Source organism: Stegostoma tigrinum, chromosome 8 (assembly GCF_030684315.1).
Source record: "Stegostoma tigrinum isolate sSteTig4 chromosome 8, sSteTig4.hap1, whole genome shotgun sequence".
In the NCBI taxonomy this organism is placed as follows: domain Eukaryota; kingdom Metazoa; phylum Chordata; class Chondrichthyes; order Orectolobiformes; family Stegostomatidae; genus Stegostoma; species Stegostoma tigrinum.
In genome coordinates, this window is record NC_081361.1 from 74,772,237 (window position 1) to 74,791,775 (window position 19,539).

Below are 19,539 nucleotides of genomic sequence, written 5' to 3' on the forward strand. Positions count from 1 at the left end.
TGACCCAGCCTCACCAGCTCTCCGTGGTAAATAAATCCATGGTTTTATTACCCAATGAGAAGAAAACTATCCTCCTTGTCTCTGATTTAAATGGGAAACCTCTTGCTCTAAGATTGTCTGCTGGTTCTAAACACTCCTGCAAGTAGAATAACCTCTCCAAATATACCCAATCAAATCCTCCTGTATGTTTCAATCAAGTTACCTTTGAATGAAATGCACCATAGTTTTGTGTTTCATTTATTGTGAAAGGATTTTTTTGCTGAATCTGCTGAGATGTTTATTCAGTTAAGTTAAAGTCCAATATTTGTTTTCAATCTTGATCTGGTCTTTTGCCAGATCCCAGACGCTCCCTAAAAAAAGAGAACATTTACAGAATAAGGACACTTCACAGTTGTTCAAGATTATCAACAATTCCTGATTCGCTTCAGGGGAGATGTGTAAACCGCTTTCTTTCTGCTTTATCAAAATTGAAATATTCGCAATCTTCATCCATTGAAAACGGAACCATTCAGAAATGGATTACTTAGACATAGGTTCTTAAATTTCTTTAGAGAGTCATGCAGACATAAGCAAACCAAAGATAATTTCTGGAATATCTAATAGATTATTGAACTCCTGATGACAGTTAGTGATAAGTCATTTGACCAACTAAGGCTCGTTATGTGTGCTGCCAAAGCCACGTCATAGCAGAAACGCCACCATCAGCTGGGAGAGGAAGCTGCTGCTTCTGCTACTCCCTCTCCATTTCTGTCTAGGTGGTACCCTGTCCGCTGAGTTTGATTGGCTCAGATATCCTGATTACCATCAGAATTGAATTGACCAATGGTAATATATTTTTAAATCAACCATTTACCTTGCAGGCCAAGCCTTATTCCTTTTCTTATGACACCTGCCACCAAATCTGCGGAGTTAGGTATCCCAAATGTCCAGCAAATTTGAACCATGAATCAGAGTGGTTGACAACTCTAGTGAGGGTTAAGTTGGGTCAATTAATGGCACAGGAAGTTGTCAGGCCCAGCAGGAGCGGGTCAGATCAGGTGGTCAGTGGAGGCTTGATGTCAAGCCTAGCAGGGTCAGATCGGCCTGGGGTGAGTGGTGGGTCAAGTCATGAGAGCTATCAGACTGTTGAACTGGGGGCAGGTGTGGATGATTTGTGGAATTAGTGCTGAGTTAATAATTTAATCAGTTTAATAATTATCCAGGAGTTGGATTACATTTTGCTCCTCTAAGTATTTCTGCATAACTACTATGCTTAAGTAAGTTGGAACGCTCCGAATTCTTCAACTTTACGTTTTTTGGTGGATTCCAGACATGGGATATTGCCCATTGGAAAGTCTAATTTTCCAGACAGTTCCAAGGGATTCTGCATGATCTGGATGCATGAGTCTGATCTACACTACTTTAATGGCTGTTTGGCCATCAGAATATTTGGGCTATTGTGTCTACATTCCTGTAAGCATACTTCAAACTTTGAATGGAAGAGCTTACTTTTCACAGCAGCATTTCCAAACAAAGACATCAGCTACAACCTCAAACTACCAGCTGTGAATCAAGGTCTTTGAATAGCTACAGTGAGACCAAACAGGTACAGCCAGTGAACTCTTTCTGGTCTTTCCTTAACTGACCTTCAACTTGACCAAAGGTAACCTCCTCTACCTCACCTTTGTCATTTTAAGAGGAAGAGGGCACAAGTTTGGAAGGCGCTTTCAAAAACTTCCTTCAATTCAGCTTGTAGATGGTAGGAATTGCAGTGAGTACATCAGTCATGTCGGGAATGATAGATGAAAATGGTGGTTGAGGTGCAGGTCAAGGTGCTGTTGAGTTTCTTGGTCTTATATTCCACCAGTTGTCATGGTGGGGTTCAAGGCCATGTCCACGTTGAGTTAATATGTCTGGATACCAGTCCAATGACATTACAACGACGTCACTTACTCCTCTCAATTAATTCAGGGCAGGAGAGCCCAAGTGTTTTAGAGTCTGATTTGGGAATGCAGATCATGACCACACCTGGACTCATAACATCAAGGAAATCACAAGCAGAAACACTCAACTTGATCATATTTTCATAAATTACTCAGCAAGTATAAATAAAATTAACCATCACTGGTAAAATCAAAGGTTGAAAAAATACTACTGGTGATTTGGTGAAGGGAAAAGAAACTATTCAGGAGTTCTTCTGGATTTAAAAAAGAGAAAAAAATAATACTGACATCATAGCATTGCTGGGAGACTGTGACACAAAACGGCCATGTTTAACTAGACTTATGAGTGAGAAATACTCAAGACCAAGTGCCAGTTAAACTCTTTAGAAGAGCTGAATTCAGTGTATGCAAACCTACCGCAGGAACTTATCCCTTTCAATGTTGCTGAGGTAACGTTGAGTCTTGGATTTGAAAGGTGATTGGCAGGGTTTTGTTGGATTTGGATTATATTTACCAGGGTCATAGCGACCTACACCAACATTGTTCTGTGACAAAACAACATTAATAATTAGTACATTAATAGAACAAGCTTCCTATCATATAGCTAAGCTCTCATCTCCTTTGGGAAGCTTCATTTCAGTAAGCCTGGCTCAAACAGCTTTCATGCATTCTTGTTCAAAATGTCACCTATTGACAAATCAAACCCTTCAAAATAAGTATTAAATATGTCTGGGATCTGTGTCCTTCTCTTTTATCATAAATCTGATCTTTTACATTTCTTGGTAATATATTAATTCAGTTTGGGCCGCATATTGGGTGGTGTGGACAACACTCATTACAGATCATTCAATCTAGCAACACAACAATCTCAAACTTACTGGGTTAAAAGTGAGCATTTTAGCAGGTACACGACCGCCCCGGCTTGTGGACGACAAAAAAGGAGGAGGTTTTCGATTTTCTGGCCTGGAAAGTTGCTTCACATCATAAAAGGTATCCCTACCCTGTTGAGCCACAGGAGAACAAACAGGAATAAAGTGTATCAACACCACATCAAGCAAAACACAATGAAGTAAATATCAGAGACAGTATGAGCTGCCGATGCTGGAGTCTGAGATAACAAGGTGTAGAGCTGGGTGAACATTGTAGGCCAGGCAGCATCATAGGAGCAGGAAAGCTTATGTTTTGGGTCTGGAAATATCAATTGTTTTGCAGGAAAAATGTAAAAAAAAAGGAGCCCTAGAGACTTACGACTTGCGGTCGAAACATATTCAGTCCAGTGTAGAATATTCTCTCTACTGGGGGAAATGGGTACTGCTCAACAGTACTGAACTTTCCATGTCTTTTCTTTGCTGGATTTGACAGATCATCAACGAATGACTCAGTTTTATACATTCCAGGATAAAGATTCAGAGGGTTCTAAAAAGAAAAGATTTTTTCCATCATTTGTTTTAGATCTTTCTGGATGTGATGAAAGTTAGAACTTGCATTGTCAGTGTACTTATTGATATGTTTATATTTATGCATGGGCAGCAACTTATTAACGATTCAATGCATTTTCTAGAAAATGCAGAAATCATGGTTTCTTTCCGCAGTATTTTCGTTGTTAAGATGAGATTTCAACCCAGTGACGATGAAGGAACAGTGACATTGTTCCAAGTCAGGATGGTGTGAGATTTGGAAACAAGCTTGGAAGTTCCAGTGTTCCCATAAATCAGCTATCCTTGTCCTTCTAGGTGGAGTAGTAAGTGTCAATACCTTAAGAGATAGGATTGGGAGTGTATTTGCCCAATTGATGTATAGCCTCACCACTAGCAAGGACAGAAATACAGGAAAAGATAATGAAGTCCCTTGAAGTCATTATTTTAGTTTACCACATTGCAGACAGGATGTCAGTAGAATGTTGGATAACAAAGTGTGGGGCTGGATGAACACAGCAGGCCAAGCAGCATCTTAGGAGCACAAAAGCTGACATTTCGGGCCTAGACCCTTCATCAGAGAGGGGGATGGGGAGACGGTTCTGGAATAAATAGGGAGAGAGGGGGAGGCGGACTGAAGATGGATAGAAGAGAAGATAGGTGGAGAGGAGAGTATAGGTGGGGAGGTCGGGAGGGGATAGGTCAGTCGGGGAGGATGGACAGGTCAAGGGGGCGGGATGAGGTTAGTAGGTAGGAAATGGAGGTGCGGCTTCAGGTGGGAGGAGGGGATAGGTGAGAGGAAGAACAGGTTAGGGAGGCGAGGATGAGCCGGGCTGGTTTTGGGATACAGTGGGAGGAGGGGAGATTTTGAAGCTTGTGAAATCCACTTTGATAACAATGGGCTGCAGGGTTCCCAAGCAGAAGATGAGTTTCTGTTCCTGCAACCTACAGGTGGCATCGTTGTGGCACTGTGGGAGGCCCATGATGGCCATGTCATCTAAGGAATGGGAGGGGGAGTTGAAATGGTTTGTGACTGGGAAGTGCAGTTGTTTACTACGAACCGAGCGTAGGTGTTCTGCAAAGCAGTCCACAAGCCTCCACTTGGTTTCCCCAATGTAGAGGAAGCCACACCGTGTACAGCGGATGCAGTATACCACATTGGCGGATGTGCAGGTGAACATCTGCTTAATATGGAAAGTCATCTTGGAGCCTGGGATGGCGGTGAGGCAGGAGGAGTGGGGGTAAGTGTAGCACTTCCTGCGGTTGCAGGGGAAGGTGCCGGGAGTGGTGGGGTTGGAGGAGAGTGTGGAGTGGACAAGGAAGTCGTGTAGAGAGTGGTCCCTTCAGAAGGCAGACAAGGGTGGGTTGGGAAAAATGTCTTTGGTGGTGGAGTCGGATTGTAGATGGCAGAAGTGTCAGAGGATGATGCGTTATATCCGGAGGTTGGTGGAGTGGTATGTGAGGGCTAGGGGGATTCTCTTTTGGCGGTTATTGCGAGGGTAGGGTGTGAGGGATGACGGGCGGGAAATGCGAGAGACACAGTTCAGGGTGTTCTCGACCACTGCGGGGCGGAAGTTGTGGTCCTTGAAGAACAAGGACATCTGGGATGCATGGGAGTGAAATGCCTTATCTTGGGAGCAGATGTGGCGGTGGCGAAGGAATTGGGAATAGGGGATGAAATTTTTGCAGGAAGGTGGGTGGGAGGAGGTGTATTCCAGGTAGCTGTGGGAGTCGGCGGGCTTGAAATGGACATCGGTTTTAGGTTGTTGCCTGAGATGGAGACAGAAAAGTCCAGGAAGGTAAGGAATGTGTTGGAGATGGTCCAGGTGAACTTGAGGTTGGGGTGGAAGGTGTTGGTGAAATGGATGAACTGTCTGAGTTCCTCTTGTTTGAATGAGGCAGCACCAATACAGTCATCAATGTAACGGAGGAAGAGGTGGGGTTTTGGGCCAGTGTAGGTACGAAAGAGAGATTGTTCAACGTAACCTACAAAGAGGCAGGCATTGCTTGGGCCCATGCAGGTACCCATGGCCACCCCCTTGGTCTGTAGCAAGTGGGAGGAATCAAAAGATAAGTTGTTGAGGGTGAGGACGAGTTTGGCTAGGCGGTTGAAGGTGTTGGTGGAGGGGGACTGGTCGGGTCTGCAGGACAGGAAGAGGCGGAGGGCCTTGAGGCCATCTGCATGGGGAATGCAGGTGTACAGGGACTGGATGTCCATGGTGAAAATGAGGTGTTGGGGACCAGGGAATTGGAAGTTCTGGACGAGGTGGAGGGCGTGGGTGGTGTCACAGACATACGTAAGGAGTTCCTGGACCAAGGGGGAGAAAATGGAGTCCAGATAGGTGGAGATGAGTTCGGTGGGGCAGGAGCAGGCGGAGACAATAGGTCGACCAGGACAGGCAGGTTTGTGGATTTTGGGAAGGAGATAGAAGCGGGCTGTGCGGGGTTGGGGAACAATGAGGTTGGAGGCTATGGGTGGGAGGTCACCTGAATTGATGAGGTCATGGATGATTTGGCAGATGATGGTTTGGTGCTCAGGGTTGGGGTCATGATCAAGCGGGAGGTAGGAGGAGGTGTCGGAAAGTTGGCATCTGGCCTCAGCAATGTAAAGGTCAGTGTGCCATACTATGTTTGTAGTGTTTCTATGCTCTGCTACCTCCCTTCCTTTTAACTGGATAATTTTCTCTGGCACTGTCACCTATCAGAGGGAAAGAGGGCTTTCTTCTTGTGTACAGTTACCTCCATGGTAATGTGTGATTAATATCATCCTGCCTCTTGCTCCACTGGATTGTTGCCCACTCACTCTATTTTTTAAGATGCTACAAGCCATTACTAAATAGGGAACAGCTGATCAGATCACATGCTCTATCCTACCCAACTCAACCGAACTGGCAAGTTGCCTTCGAGAGCTCATTTTAAACTGGCAACAGACCTGTACTGTATATGAAATATTGGCTCCAGCATATATTTCAGAGTGAGTTCTATTTCCTGTTTTATTTTCTTGAGTGAGTCTTTAAATTTAATAACAATGAGGGCAAGATTATAGCCAGTGGTATGACATGGAGGGAAGCAGAGACTGAGACAGCATTATTGCTTCATTTTGAAAACCTGTACAGGGATAGACATTTTTCATAGATGGATCCACACTTAGATTACACTAGTCAAGTATTAATGGGGTAAAAATTCAATATTGTTGACATTTATGCCCAAATTTTATGCATAAAATGGATTCAATAAAAACTAATAGAGGAACAGACTACAATTGATTTGCAACATAATAAAATGTGAGGCTGGATGAACACAGCAGGCCCAGCAGTGCTCCTGAGATGCTGTTGGGCCTGCTGTGTTCATCCAGCCTCACATTTTATTATCTTGGATTCTCCAGCATCTGCAGTTCCCATTATCACTGATACAATTGATTTGCATAAGTTTTTGGGCTGTTGTTAAATTGGTGATGGGCTTAAGGTAGGAATAGCAGAGGGTTTATTTCAATGTTGGAATAATGTCTCTCCTACCACCACAGTGAAGCTGCTGGCTGCCATTGCCCCATTACCTCTCCCTCATTCCTCACCTCTTCGCACAGCCCTGATGTTATTCACAGGCCAGATTGATGACTGAACCCACTAAAATTCAGAAGGTCAAGTTAATGAGCTACTTATTTGGTGCCTATACTTTAGTATTAATGGCAATAAGGTCTAAAGGGAAAAAAAAACATTAGGACTGTCCTTCAGCCTCTTTATTCTGGTAATGTGAATCCAGTATACTAATCATTTCTAACCCATTAACAGAAGCGATCAAATTCAGACCTCATGGTTTTCATGCAATGTAGTGTTCAATACTTCATTGTCTGGAGATCATTGAAGACATCTAAGAACTGACCTAAAGCTCCAGAAAAAAAAAAGTAGTGAATTTGAGATAATCCTGACTATTGTACGTACATACCGTTGCAAGATGCCCAGTTTTTATCCGATCACTCCTTTCGCCCGTAAAGAGATCATAGGGGCCACGTTTACTGACTACCCGCGTCAGCAATTTATCTATGCTACTCTCAAGGTTATATGTTGTTGGTGCCAAGTCACAGCCCTAGAAAAGTATAAGGTATTTTTTTAAATTGAAGGACATAACCTGAGAATAGCTTGAAAATGACTGTTGTTGACATTCGTGCAGAAGTGTTCATTAAACACCCTTTCGCTCATGGTTTAGATTTTGATGGCAGCATTCATAACAGGATAGATCTTGTTAAAATAGTAGACAAGGGAAATCATATAAACATTATTTTCAAGTAATAATAGCAACAATAATTAATAGGCTTATAAATTTCATGTGCCAGTTCATTTTTGATTCCAGGTACTGAATTCAAAAGAAGCAATTTTCACTTTTTGTTGCTGATCGTCTATTCATTGTCTTTTAACTTCTGTTGAAATCAATGTATTGAATATTGGATAGTTTCTGCAACTGGTGCACAATTGCTTCACCAGGCTACAGCATAAGCAATGAAGAAAAGGAGTTACCTCTGAGGAATCAAAGTAGATAAGATTTGTCCCTTTGGTGCTTTGTCTACACTTTGAAATTGATACTGGTTTAGAATGTAATAACTGCTGTTATGAAACAGGCCAAACCCCCTCAAAATATTCAGAAGATAATATAGACCCTAACTTTTCTTATTTTAAAGGTGAATGTAATGTGTTGCATTCCAGATACAATTTGGTTCATCAAACTACTGGATTGAAAAGAAAGTACACTTTATTTGTCCAGTATGGTTAAAACATAACAAAAACAAGGAGGAATTAACTCTATTAGAAAAATTAACAGAATAATAGACACTGTGACTATTACTAATTGACTGTTCCAATATCATGACATCCCATAAACACACCCTCAGTAAAAGGCAAATTCAGCAAACAGATTGCCTCACACGCAACTCCAGTGCAGGAACAGAAACCCCAGCTAATGGATGTAACCAAAAAGAGGAAAAAAAAGTAGTTTCTCCTTCTTCAAGACCCCAATAGCAACTACTGAGATCTAAAAACTTAAAAAATCCTGGTTCTGAGAGCTTTCCACACCCATTCAGGCTGCCTCAATTATTCCAACTTTAAAGGAATAAAACCCAAAACCTCACAAGCTGTTTACTCTAGTGGTTCTGGTAGACTGCACATTATCTCTGCCTTAAAACCTCTTTTCAATTAAAAAAAGGACAAAATACACCTCTTGAAGCCACAGTATAGTCAAATTGCATTACAAAGGAAATTGTGAAATGCTTATTTAGTTGAAACATTTTCTGGTAACTATGTGTGAAGTATCTTGAGAAACTTTTTACATGAAAGCCACCATATAATTGTAAGATCAATTTAAAGGAGGTGATATACTTACCACGGCATCAAGAGATCGGTTCTTTGCAGATTTTGAATCCATTATTCCATGTGACCCAAAAGACATCTTTGCTTTCTCCTCCAGGACCGCAGTTGGAATCCCACCCTTTCCATACGTACCGGGACCTGGGCTACCAATCTTAAAAAAGAGCCAAGTAAAAATCTTGTAATCACTTCCACTTTATATTCTGATGTGATAAGAATTTACCTGGCTTAACTCTTTGGAGGCACAGCATGAAAAATATTTATTTCAGGTTAACACAATTCTTAAAATAATGTTCACGAGTTCAGTAACAGATCATTCTCAGCAATAATGCGAACAAACATACGTTTAGTAATATCAAACAATGCAAGGTGAACTTTTTACCATTCTGCACCATGTTGATATTTCCAGTTTCAAATCTGTTATAGTCAACCGACAGAGCCGTCTAGTAGAATAAGTCAAAATTGTTGGCTTACTGAGGTTGATATGAACAGTCATGCGACATAGACATCAGAAATTGTTTAAAAAGGCAATAAATTAAATCCTTACATCTTTTTGCTTTTTAAAGCGCTGCTCATTAGTGTCACAAATGCCCCTGCTTCCAGGATTCTTCTTTTGTAATAAGTCAAGGAAATGTGGGATCTCATATTTGCCTGGACCAAGATTTGTTTCCTGCAGTTAAAAAAAAACACAAAAATGTCTTTTTATTTCTCAATTTTGACTGCTACGCTGTCCTTTTTCTTTTCACCTGTTGCACAGAGTCTAAACAAATTATCCTATATGTTTCATGTACAGCAGAATTCAAACCAAATTCCCAGACTTCCAAACTGTTTAGTGAATTGAATTTTATTTGTTCAAAAGAATAGAATATTTGTTCCAATTATTTTGCTTTCAGTGTTAGGGACAGTCACTCTTGAGTTTCTATTGTATGGTAAAGCACATGTCTATCTCAATTATAACAAGGTGTGAAGCTGGATGAACACAGCAGGCCAAGCAGCATCTCAGGAGCACAAAAGCTGATGTTTTGGGCCTAGACCCTTCATCAGAGCTCTCTGATGAAGGGTCTAGGCATGAAACATCAGCTTTTGTGCTCCTGAGATGCTGCTTGGCCTGCTGTGTTCATCCAGCTCCACACTTTGTTATCTTGGATTCTCCAGCATCTGCAGTTCTCATTATCTCTATCTCAATTATGTTGCATTAGCAAATCTCATTGTCTTTCCCAATCAGAAAATCTCATCAAACCAGAAAGCATTGATTGAAAGCCCAGTCATGTCCTCATAAAGAAAGAAATGTGTGGAAATATACATACTGTCTAGTTAATTTAACACCAACAGTAAAGGTGTAGCAACTGTTTCCGTGTCTCTTTCTATTTTACTCTAACAAGGGCACACTTTACATTCCCCAAGAAATTTGATAAAGGAGACTAAAAGCAAGTAACTGAAAAAAGGTGGAATATTCTCATGTTTTGCAATCCTATTTTGAGTTGTACCAAATTAATTTTGGGGTCATAAGAGTTAAAGTTCCCTAAACTTACTTCACATGGAAACTTACACCAATAGAAGGACTACAGTAATGTCAGAGGAGCATGAACACTAGCCACCATTTTAATCTTCTGCAATGCTACAATCCCACATCCTAAGGGATGTGAATTAGGTTGCTATATTTGCTCAAATCAAAATAGCCCTTGATATGTATCAGAGATAATGGGAACTGCAGATGAGGGATGTGTCTCTTTTGATTCCTCCCACTTCCTACAGACAAAGGGGGTGGCCATGGGCACCCGCATGGGCCCCAGCTATGCCTGCCTCTTTGTAGGTTACGTGGCACAGTCCCTCTTCTGCACCTACACAGGGACAAAACTCTCCACCTCTTTCTCCTTACATTGATGACTGTATCGGTGCCGCCTCTTGCTCCCCAGAGGAGCTCGAACAGTTCATCCACTTCACCAACACCTTCCACCCCAACCTCAAGTTCACCTGGGCCATCTCCAACACATCCCTCACCTTCCTGGACCTCTCAGTCTCCATCTCAGGCAACCAGCTAGTTACTGATGTCCATTTCAAGCCCACCGACTCCCACAGCTACCTAGAATACACCTCCTCCCACCCACCCACCTGCAAAAATTCCATCCCCTATTCCCAATTCCTCCGCCTCCGCCACATCTGCTCCCAGGATGAGGCATTCCACTCCTGCACATCGCAGATGTCCAAGTTCTTCAAGGACCGCAACTTTCTCCCCGCAGTGGTCGAGAACGCCCTTGACTGCGTCTCCCGCATTTCCCGCAACACATCCCTCATACCCCACCCCCGCCACAACCGCCTCAAGAGGATCCCCCTCATTCTCACACACTACCCCAACAACCTCCGGATACAATGCATCATCCTCCGACACTTCCGCCATCTACAATCCAATCCCACCACCCAAGACATTTTTCTATCCCCACACTTGTCTGCTTTCCGGAGAGACCACTCTCTCCGTGACTCCCTTGTTCGCTCCATACTGCCCTCCAACCCCACCACACCCGGCACCTTCCCCTGCAACCGCAGGAAGTGCTACACTTGCCCCCACACCTCCTCCCTCACCCCATCCCAGGCCCCAAGATGACTTTCCATATTAGCAGAGGTTCACCTGCACATCCGCCAATGTGGTATACTGTATCCATTGTACCCAGTGTGGCTTCCTCTACATTGGGGAAACCAAGCGGAGGCTTGGGGACCGCTTTGCAGAACACCTCTGCTCGGTTCGCAATAAACAACTGCACCTCCCAGTTGAGAACCATTTTAACTCCCCCTCCCATACTTCAGACGACATATCCATCAAGGGCCTCCTGCAGTGCCACAATGATGCCACCCGACGGTTGCAGGAACAGCAACTCATATTCCGCTTGGGAACCCTGCAGCCCAATGGTATCAATGTGGACTTCACCAGCTTCAAAATCTCCCCTTCCCCCACTGCATCACACAACCAGCCCAGCCTGTCTCTGCCTCCCTAACCTGTTCTTCCTCTCACCTATCCCTTCCTCCCACCTCAAGCCGCACCTCCATTTCCTACCTACTAACCTCATCCCACCTCCTTGACCTGTCCATCTTCCCTGGACTGACCTATCCCCTCCCTACCTCCTCACCTATACTCTCCTCTCCACCTATCTTCTTTTCTCTCCATCTTCGGTCTACCTCCCCCTTTCTCCCTATTTACTCCAGAACCCTCTCCGACGAAGGGTCTAGGCCCAAAACGTCAGCTTTTGTGCTCCTGAGATGCTGCTTGGCCTGCTGTGTTCATCCAGCTCCACACTTTGTTATCTAGCCCTTGATATGTGTTTGGGATGCATTGGGAAGAGGAAGTCAGGGGAGTGGCAAGAAGGATTTGATCTCTGGAGTGACCAGATTTTTAGAAATCAAAACAGGGACTAAATGAAAATCCATCAGACATTGGGGGCTGTATGATGATTGACAGGGTGTTTAACCAATTATAGGAATCTGGGGGAGGGGCAGTATAAAGTTGAAGGCCATGTGATGTCAACATCCAGACTGTATTCAGCCAGAATTGGCTGTTGTATTCTGTGGATGGTTTAAAAGGTACGACCAAAAATGGAGGGCTGTCGTTGCCAAAACTGTGACAACTTCTTTTGAGATGAGAGATGAGATGAGATACAGGCCCTTCGAATGTAATGCAGTGCGCTGTGATACTTGTTTAAAAGAAGAAGGATGGGATTTCTCACAAACTTTCTCTAACCAGGCCCATTTTCTTTATCCTCAAAGAAGGAGAAATTAAAATTAGGAGAGCTGTATTCAGGAAGTTGTCAGGCAGTGGGGCATTTCTTGAAAAGTGAGGTAGATTTTGGCAGAACAGGAACATTTGGTCACCTTACTGAAGTCTCTCCTTGATGGCTAAAACTAGGAACGTGTAGGGAGAGTAGAGCTAACTCCACCCCATCCCCAACCCACCCTACCCTTGCACTGCCTTTTTATGATTAAGGCATTAAACATTTTTGCTGAGAGATGTAGTATTTCTCTTGAATTCTAATTAATTGTTTAGTTCCTGAATGGAACCGAAGTTAACTATCCTAATTTTCTAAAAGCATACTAATATATTAATTGGTGCAAATCTTTTGCTGGTAACAAGCAAGCCACATTTGCTTTTAGTATGTAATTCTTTTGTGAAGTAAAGAAGATTCAACATTCACCCCAGACTCTTTGTTTTACCCAAGTCTCTCTAATTTGTTATGATTGCTGCACTTCATAAGACAATTATAGTTTAAATTGTCTCCACGCAGAAAAAGAACAGATTTGTTTTGATTTGTTTCATTATTTTCATGCGTATCTAGGTACAGTGAAAAGGTTTGTTTTGCATGCAGTACAGACAGAATATACCATTTGAAGTTGTTGGGGTAATACAGCAGAGCAAAGAATACAATGTCATGGCTGCAGAGAAGGTCAACATGAAATTTGAAAAGTCCATTCAGAAATCTAATAACAGTGGGGAAGAAGTGGTTCTTGAATCTGCTGGTCCTCAAGTTTAAGCGTTTGTAACTTCCGTCTGTCAGAAAAGATCATAGGTGGGACAGGAAGTGTCTTTGATTTTGTTGGTTGCTTTTCTGGGGCAGCGAGAAGTGCTGAATCATGTGGCGTTCTTGTGCGGACTGAACCCTGTGCAAGCAAACGAAAACTGTCGACAGTTGAACAGCTAAAAACTAAAGATTCACCGGGGGGTACCTTGCCAGTGGAAGTCCATTAAATTATGCTCAGAAGATGGTATGAAAGAGAGATTAAAAGGATACTGAAAAATTCACATTTGTGGAGCAGGGAGAAGAGATCTGGTTAAAACCAGGAGGAACTTGGGATTATTAAACAAAAGAGTACATTTCTGCTGAAAAGTTGGGACTAACATATAAAAATGGTTTTGTGTTTTGGTAATGTTAAGTACTTAACAATGAACACTTTTCTGTGACTTAGTGTATTAGTTTCAGCTGACTGTGATCTCAGTAAAAGACAAAAAATGTGAAATCTAGTTCAATGATTCTTTATTTAAAATAAATATGCTGTGAGTGCTGGAAATCTGAGTCGCTTTTTTTTTATTTCTACAGATACTGCCAGACCTGCTGAGTTCTTCTCCTTTATCCATCTTCAGTCCGCCTCCCCCTCGCTCCCTATTTATTTCAGAACCCTCTCCCCATCCCCCTTTCCTGATGAAGGGTCTAGGCCCGAAATGTCAGCTTTTGTGCTCCTGAGATGCTGCTTGGCCTGCTGTGTTCATCCAGCTCCACATTTTGTTATCTCAAGTTTTCTAGCATTCTGCGTTTGTTTCTATGATTCTACATTGTTGACTGGGAAATTGATTTCCTTTTAAAATATAACAGTCTTTACAGGGATTGTAAGAAAGTACACTGCAACAGGTCAGAAATTATTCTGTTTGCTAGCATAACTTTGCAACTTCTGGTTGGAAGCATAAACCAGGCAACTCAGATTTTGTTGCATTGTATCAAGTAAAAGTCATGATTTGATACTCTGACTTACTGTTCAAACATGCGTTTATGACATCAAGACTTGGGTTTAAAGCATATGTTTTAAATTAGAAATAAGGAAACAATTAGGCTCCAAAAACAGCACCCAGGTACATTTAAAGAGGTTAGCTATATTTGGATTTTGGTATACATTTACTGATAATGAACAAAGGTGTTAATCTGACACATTTCTCTATTTCAAAGAGAATAAGGAAATGTTGTGATGTAAGGTTAGTGTATGAAGTTTTGATTTTGAGCCAGTGGCATGCAGGTTTTAGTCTGTCTATAAGTTGGTTTAATGATTAACTAGTTCTGGAGCAATGGTTTTTGGAAACTAATGAGAGAGAGAGTTCCTGGAGTGCTAATGGAAATTAGTTTGCACTGAGACTGCTCAGAGTAAACTTTGACGTGCGCTATCCCTCTATCCTTCAAACTGTTAGAAGGATCAACGATAAATTAACTTTGCTTGGGGGAAGAACCATAGCTTGGAAAAAAAAACGGAGAAAGCTAAAACTGCAAATACTGGAGTCAGAGACAATACAGTGTGAAGCTGGAGGAACACAGCAGGTTCGGCAGCATCAGAGGAATAGGAAAGTCGATGTTTTGGGTTGGGACCTTTCATCACAGTCCTATGACGTTCCTCCAACTCCACACTGTTTGGCTTGGAAAAACCTTTTGGTTTCTGTTCAAAGAAGCTATGGTTGAAGTTTACCGTAAGAACACAGTTCTCTTGAAGCAAGGAGTTAGTTCAGAAAAGTTAGTAATAGGTTACCTCAATGGTAAAGGTTCAGTTTGAAACGAAATACACAGAGCAGATATGTTTGGTTCGAACCCTGAAGGAGTTATTGAAAACTGAGAAAGTCAAAGCTCAGTTGTGCCTAATCAAAGAAGAGGCTATCAAACTCTCAAGAATCAAAAACAACTGTTAAGTCATACCTATTGATGTGATACAGAAGGGAATTCTCTTGTGTGTTTGAGTATGGTAAAAGAATACTGTTGGGATAGATAGAATATTGTATTTTTATCACATGTTCTGAAAGCTTTTAAAATGTGTTAAATGCAAAAAGCTTGGTTTATTTCACTTTATCTTCATTCCTTTTGTGTAGTCAACTTCTGTATCATTGTTGAAACCAAATCTTTGGAATTGCATGCTTTACGTTTCAGTGAAAGACCACATTGCTCAATAACAAAACAAAATATGATTATCAGGTCTGATTTCAGTCTGACATCTGACTTGTCCAGTAGTAACATCAGCTGGGATCATAACAGTGTGAATAAAATAGACTGTGAAAACATTACTTACCAAGAATTTCTTTTTTAGCTTTTGTTCTTTATAAAATGATTGTGGTGTCTGAGCAAACCTTTCCATTTCATACGCTCTTGCCCAGCCAGGACCTGCTGCTTTACGAGAAACCTCGCTAGGACTGAAATCTCCTGTGTCCACATTGTAGTAACCAGGCGCCAATCTTCTTTCCTGGAAGAGAATTTAATTCTTCAACAGTTGATAAATAATTTACTGTAACGAGAATGGGCATACAGATCGTTACTGATTTTAGCTATTCTGTCAAGTTAGAGATGTTAGTTAGCTCTGTTAAACAGCAAAGAACAATACAACAGAGGAGCAGGCCCTTCGGTGCACCAGGACTGTACTGACACACGATGCCATGCTAAACTGAAGCCTTTTGCCTCTATGTGGTCCATATCCCTCTATTCCTTGCATATTGATATGTCTGTTAAGATGCCTCCTAAACATTGCTAACGGTCTGCCTCCACCACCTCCTCTAGCAGTGCATTCCAGGAACTTACCACCATCTGTGTTAAAAAAACCCTTGCCTCTCACACCTCCTTTAACTTGATACCCTTTTACCATAAAATGATGTGCCCTAGTATTTGACATTTCCACCCTGGGAATAAAATTCTGACTATCCATTCTACGCATGCCTCTCATAATGTTGTAAACTTCTATCAGGTTGCCCCTCATTCTTTGACATTCAAATAAAATGAACCAAGTTTGTCCAATCTCTCATTCACAGCTAATATCCTCCAAACCAGGTAACATCCTTGCAAACTGTTTCTGTACCCTCTCCAAAGCTAGGGCAGCACGGTGGCTCAGTGGGTGACTGTCTGCGAGCAGTTTGTGTGCTTACCCCATGTCTGTGTGGATTTCCTCTGGGTGCTCTGGTTTCCTCCACAGGCTAAAGGTGTTAGCCAGTTCTGAGAATATTTGTAGCTCAGGTTGAGGTTCTGGGAGTGAGTTTGCTCGCTGAGCTGGAATGTTCGTTTTCAGACGTTTTATCACCTTTTTTTTATTTGAAAAAATATACTTTATTCACAGAATGTACAGAAAAATAAAACATTTATACACCTACCCAGTCATGCAAGCCACTCCGGGTTACCCAGGGGCTACGCACACTAACTAAAGGCAAAAACAAAACAAAGAAAAAAAAACAAAGCAAAAGAAAATACCCCGGCAGTCGTCACCCCGCACAGTCCCCGTTGGCCCCCTGACCAGTTGGGGAAGGCACCAGCTGGGCCCAGTTACCAGATAGGGCCCTTTTTTCTATTTTGGACGAGGGGTTTCATACAGTGGTCTTTCCCCACCGTGCCTTGGCGGCAGCTGCCCCAAGCTTTAGCGCGTCCCTCAGCACGTAGTCCTGGACCTTGGAGTGCGCCAGCCTGCAACACTTGGTCGGGGTCAGTTCTTTCAGCTGGCAGACCAGCAAGTTGCGGGCAGACCAAAGAGCGTCTTTCACCGCATTGATGGTCCTCCAGGGCGCAGTTGATGTTGGTCTCGGTGTGCGTCCCCGGAAACAGCCCGTAGAGCACGGAGTCCCGCGTCACGGAGCTGCTCGGGACGAACCTCGACAAATACCACTGCATCCCCCTCCAGACCTCCTGTGCATAGGCACCCTCCAGAAGGATGTGATCGACAGTCTCGTCCCCCCCGCAGCCACCTCGAGGGCAGCGTGCGGTGGTGCAGAGATTCTGGGCATGCATAAAGGATCTCACTGGCAGAGCCCCTCTCACCGCCAGCCAAGCAATGTCCTTGTGCTTGTTTGAAAGTTCTGGCGATGAGGCATTCTGCCAAACGACTTTGGCAGTCTGTGTGGGGAACCACACAACGGGATCCATCCTCTCCTTTTCCCGAAGGGTCCCGAGGATACTACGTGCTGACCACTGCCTGACGGCCTTGTGGTCAAAGGTGTTTCCCTTCAAAAATTTTTCCACGAAGGACAGGTGGTACGGGATGGTCCAACTACTCGGAGCGTTCCGCGGCAACGAGGCTAGGCCCATCCTTCGCAACACCGGGGACAGGTAGAACCTCAGTAAGTAGTGACACTTGGTGTTTGCGTACTGAGGATCTACACACAGCTTGATGCAGCCGCACACAAAGGTAGCCGTCAAGGCGAGGGTGGCGTTCGGTACGCCCTTGCCCCCATTTTCCAGGTCTTTGTGCATTGTGTCCCTGTGGACCCGGTCCAACCTCGACACCCAAATGAAGTGGAAGATGGCCCGGGTGACCGCAGCAGCGCAGGTCCAGGGAATAGGCCAGGTCTGCGCCCCATACAACAGTATAGAAAGCCCCTCGCACCTGACAACCAGGTTCTTATCCACGATGGAGAAGGACCGGAGCGTCCACCTGCCCAGCTTCTGCTTCAGTTTGGTGATATGCTCCTCCCAAGTCTGAGTGCACGCCCCAGCTCCACTGAACCAAACGCCCAGCACCTTCAGCTAGTCTGTCCTGATGGTGAAGGGGATGAAGGTGCAGTTGTCCCAGTTCCCGAACAACATGGTCTCGTTCTTACCCCTATTGACTTTGGCACCCAAGGCCAGTTCAAACTGGCCGCAGATGTCCAACAGCCTACTCACCGACCAACGATCGGTGCAGAAGACGGCGACATCGTCCATGTACAGGGAGGTCCTGCCCTGAAGGCCTCCGCTGCCTGGGATAGTCACACCCTTCAGGCTCACGTCCTTCCTGATGGATGTGGCGAAGGGCTCCTCACAGCACACGAACAAGGCAGGAGAGAGCGGGCAGCCCTGCCTGACTCCAGACCTGACAGGAAAACTGTCCAATTCCCACCCGTCGATCGAGACTGCGCTAACGATGTTGGTGTAGAGCAGCCAGATCCAATTGCGAATGCCCTCCCCGAACCCCAATTTGGAGAGGACGTCCCTCATGTAAGCATGAGAGACCCTGTCGAAGGCCTTCTCCTGGTCCAGGCTGACGAGGCAGGTGTCCACCCGTCTGTCCTGCACATAGGTGATTGTATCCCCGATGAGCGCGAGGCTGTCAGCGATCTTCCCGCCCGGCACAGCACAGGTTTGGTCAGGGTGAATCACCGACTCCAGGGCAGACCTGACCCGGTTGGCTATAACCTTGGCCAGGATTTTGTAGTCCACGTTCAATAGTGAAATCGGACGCCAATTCTTAATTTCTTCCCTCTCCCCCTTCCTCTTGTAAATGAGGGCGATGATGCCCTTCCTCATGGACTTGCACATTTCCCCTGCCCGAAGCGCACTATCATACACCTCCAGCAGGTCCTGGCCGACCAGGTCCCACAGAGCGGAATACAGCTCGACCGGTAAGCCGTCGCTCCTGGGAGTCTTATTCCTCTCCAAGGACTTGAGGGCTCTGGTCAGCTCGTCCAGGGATATCGGCCGGTCCAGCCACTCCCTCGTGCCGTCGTCTAAGGCCTCCGTGATAGATGACAGGAGCGACTTGGAGGCCGTGCTGTCCATGGGCTTCGTGTCGTACAGTCCAGCATAGAAGGATCTGCTGATCCTCAAAATGTCGGGCCGAGACGACGTCACCGAGCCGTCGTCCTCCTTCAGCCGGCTAAGCACAGAGCTCGCTTTGTGCACCTTCTGAAAGAAGAAACGCGAGCACGTCTCGTCCTGCTCCACAGAGCGGACCCTGGACCAGAAGATTATCCTGGAGGCCTCCGCGGTGAAGAGCGAGGCTTGCTAGCCCCTCATCTCGCGGAGGTCCTCCGTGACATCGACCCCCATCAACTGCAGAAGGAGCAGGTTCTGCACCCTTTTCTGGAGTCACGACAGCTTTCCCCGCCTCTCTCTTGCCTTCCGAACACCCTTGAGGACAAAGAACCTCTTGATGTTCTCCTTCACCGTCTCCCACCAGTCGCCCGGAGACTCAGAGGGGTTTCACGGTTCTCCAACCAGCGTACTCCCTCTTAAGCTCCTCGATGTTCTCTGGGGTCAACACAGTCATGTTGAGCTTCCCTTGCCGGCCTGCTGGTCATCCTGTAAGTGACCGTCGGCCAGCAGGAGGCAGTGGTCAGAGAAGAACAGCGGCTCGACGCCGGTGGACCTGACCGAGAACGCCCGT

General features: G+C 44.4%; 1 protein-coding gene across 1 annotated transcript in view; it reads right to left on the minus strand.

The window, feature by feature from the left end:
* Positions 1-246: 246 nt before the first annotated feature.
* The window catches only part of LOC125456649 (lymphocyte expansion molecule-like), a 28,670-nt gene continuing 9,377 nt past the window's right edge, over positions 247-19,539 (minus strand). The window contains exons 3-10 of the mRNA XM_048539972.1: positions 15,493-15,663; positions 9,239-9,361; positions 8,708-8,845; positions 7,280-7,420; positions 3,171-3,338; positions 2,801-2,923; positions 2,340-2,467; positions 247-350 (exon numbers count right to left, since the gene is read on the minus strand). Coding sequence (XP_048395929.1) covers positions 311-350; positions 2,340-2,467; positions 2,801-2,923; positions 3,171-3,338; positions 7,280-7,420; positions 8,708-8,845; positions 9,239-9,361; positions 15,493-15,663 — 1,032 coding nt within the window. The 3' untranslated portion in view covers positions 247-310. The remainder of the gene's footprint in view (positions 351-2,339; positions 2,468-2,800; positions 2,924-3,170; positions 3,339-7,279; positions 7,421-8,707; positions 8,846-9,238; positions 9,362-15,492; positions 15,664-19,539) is intronic.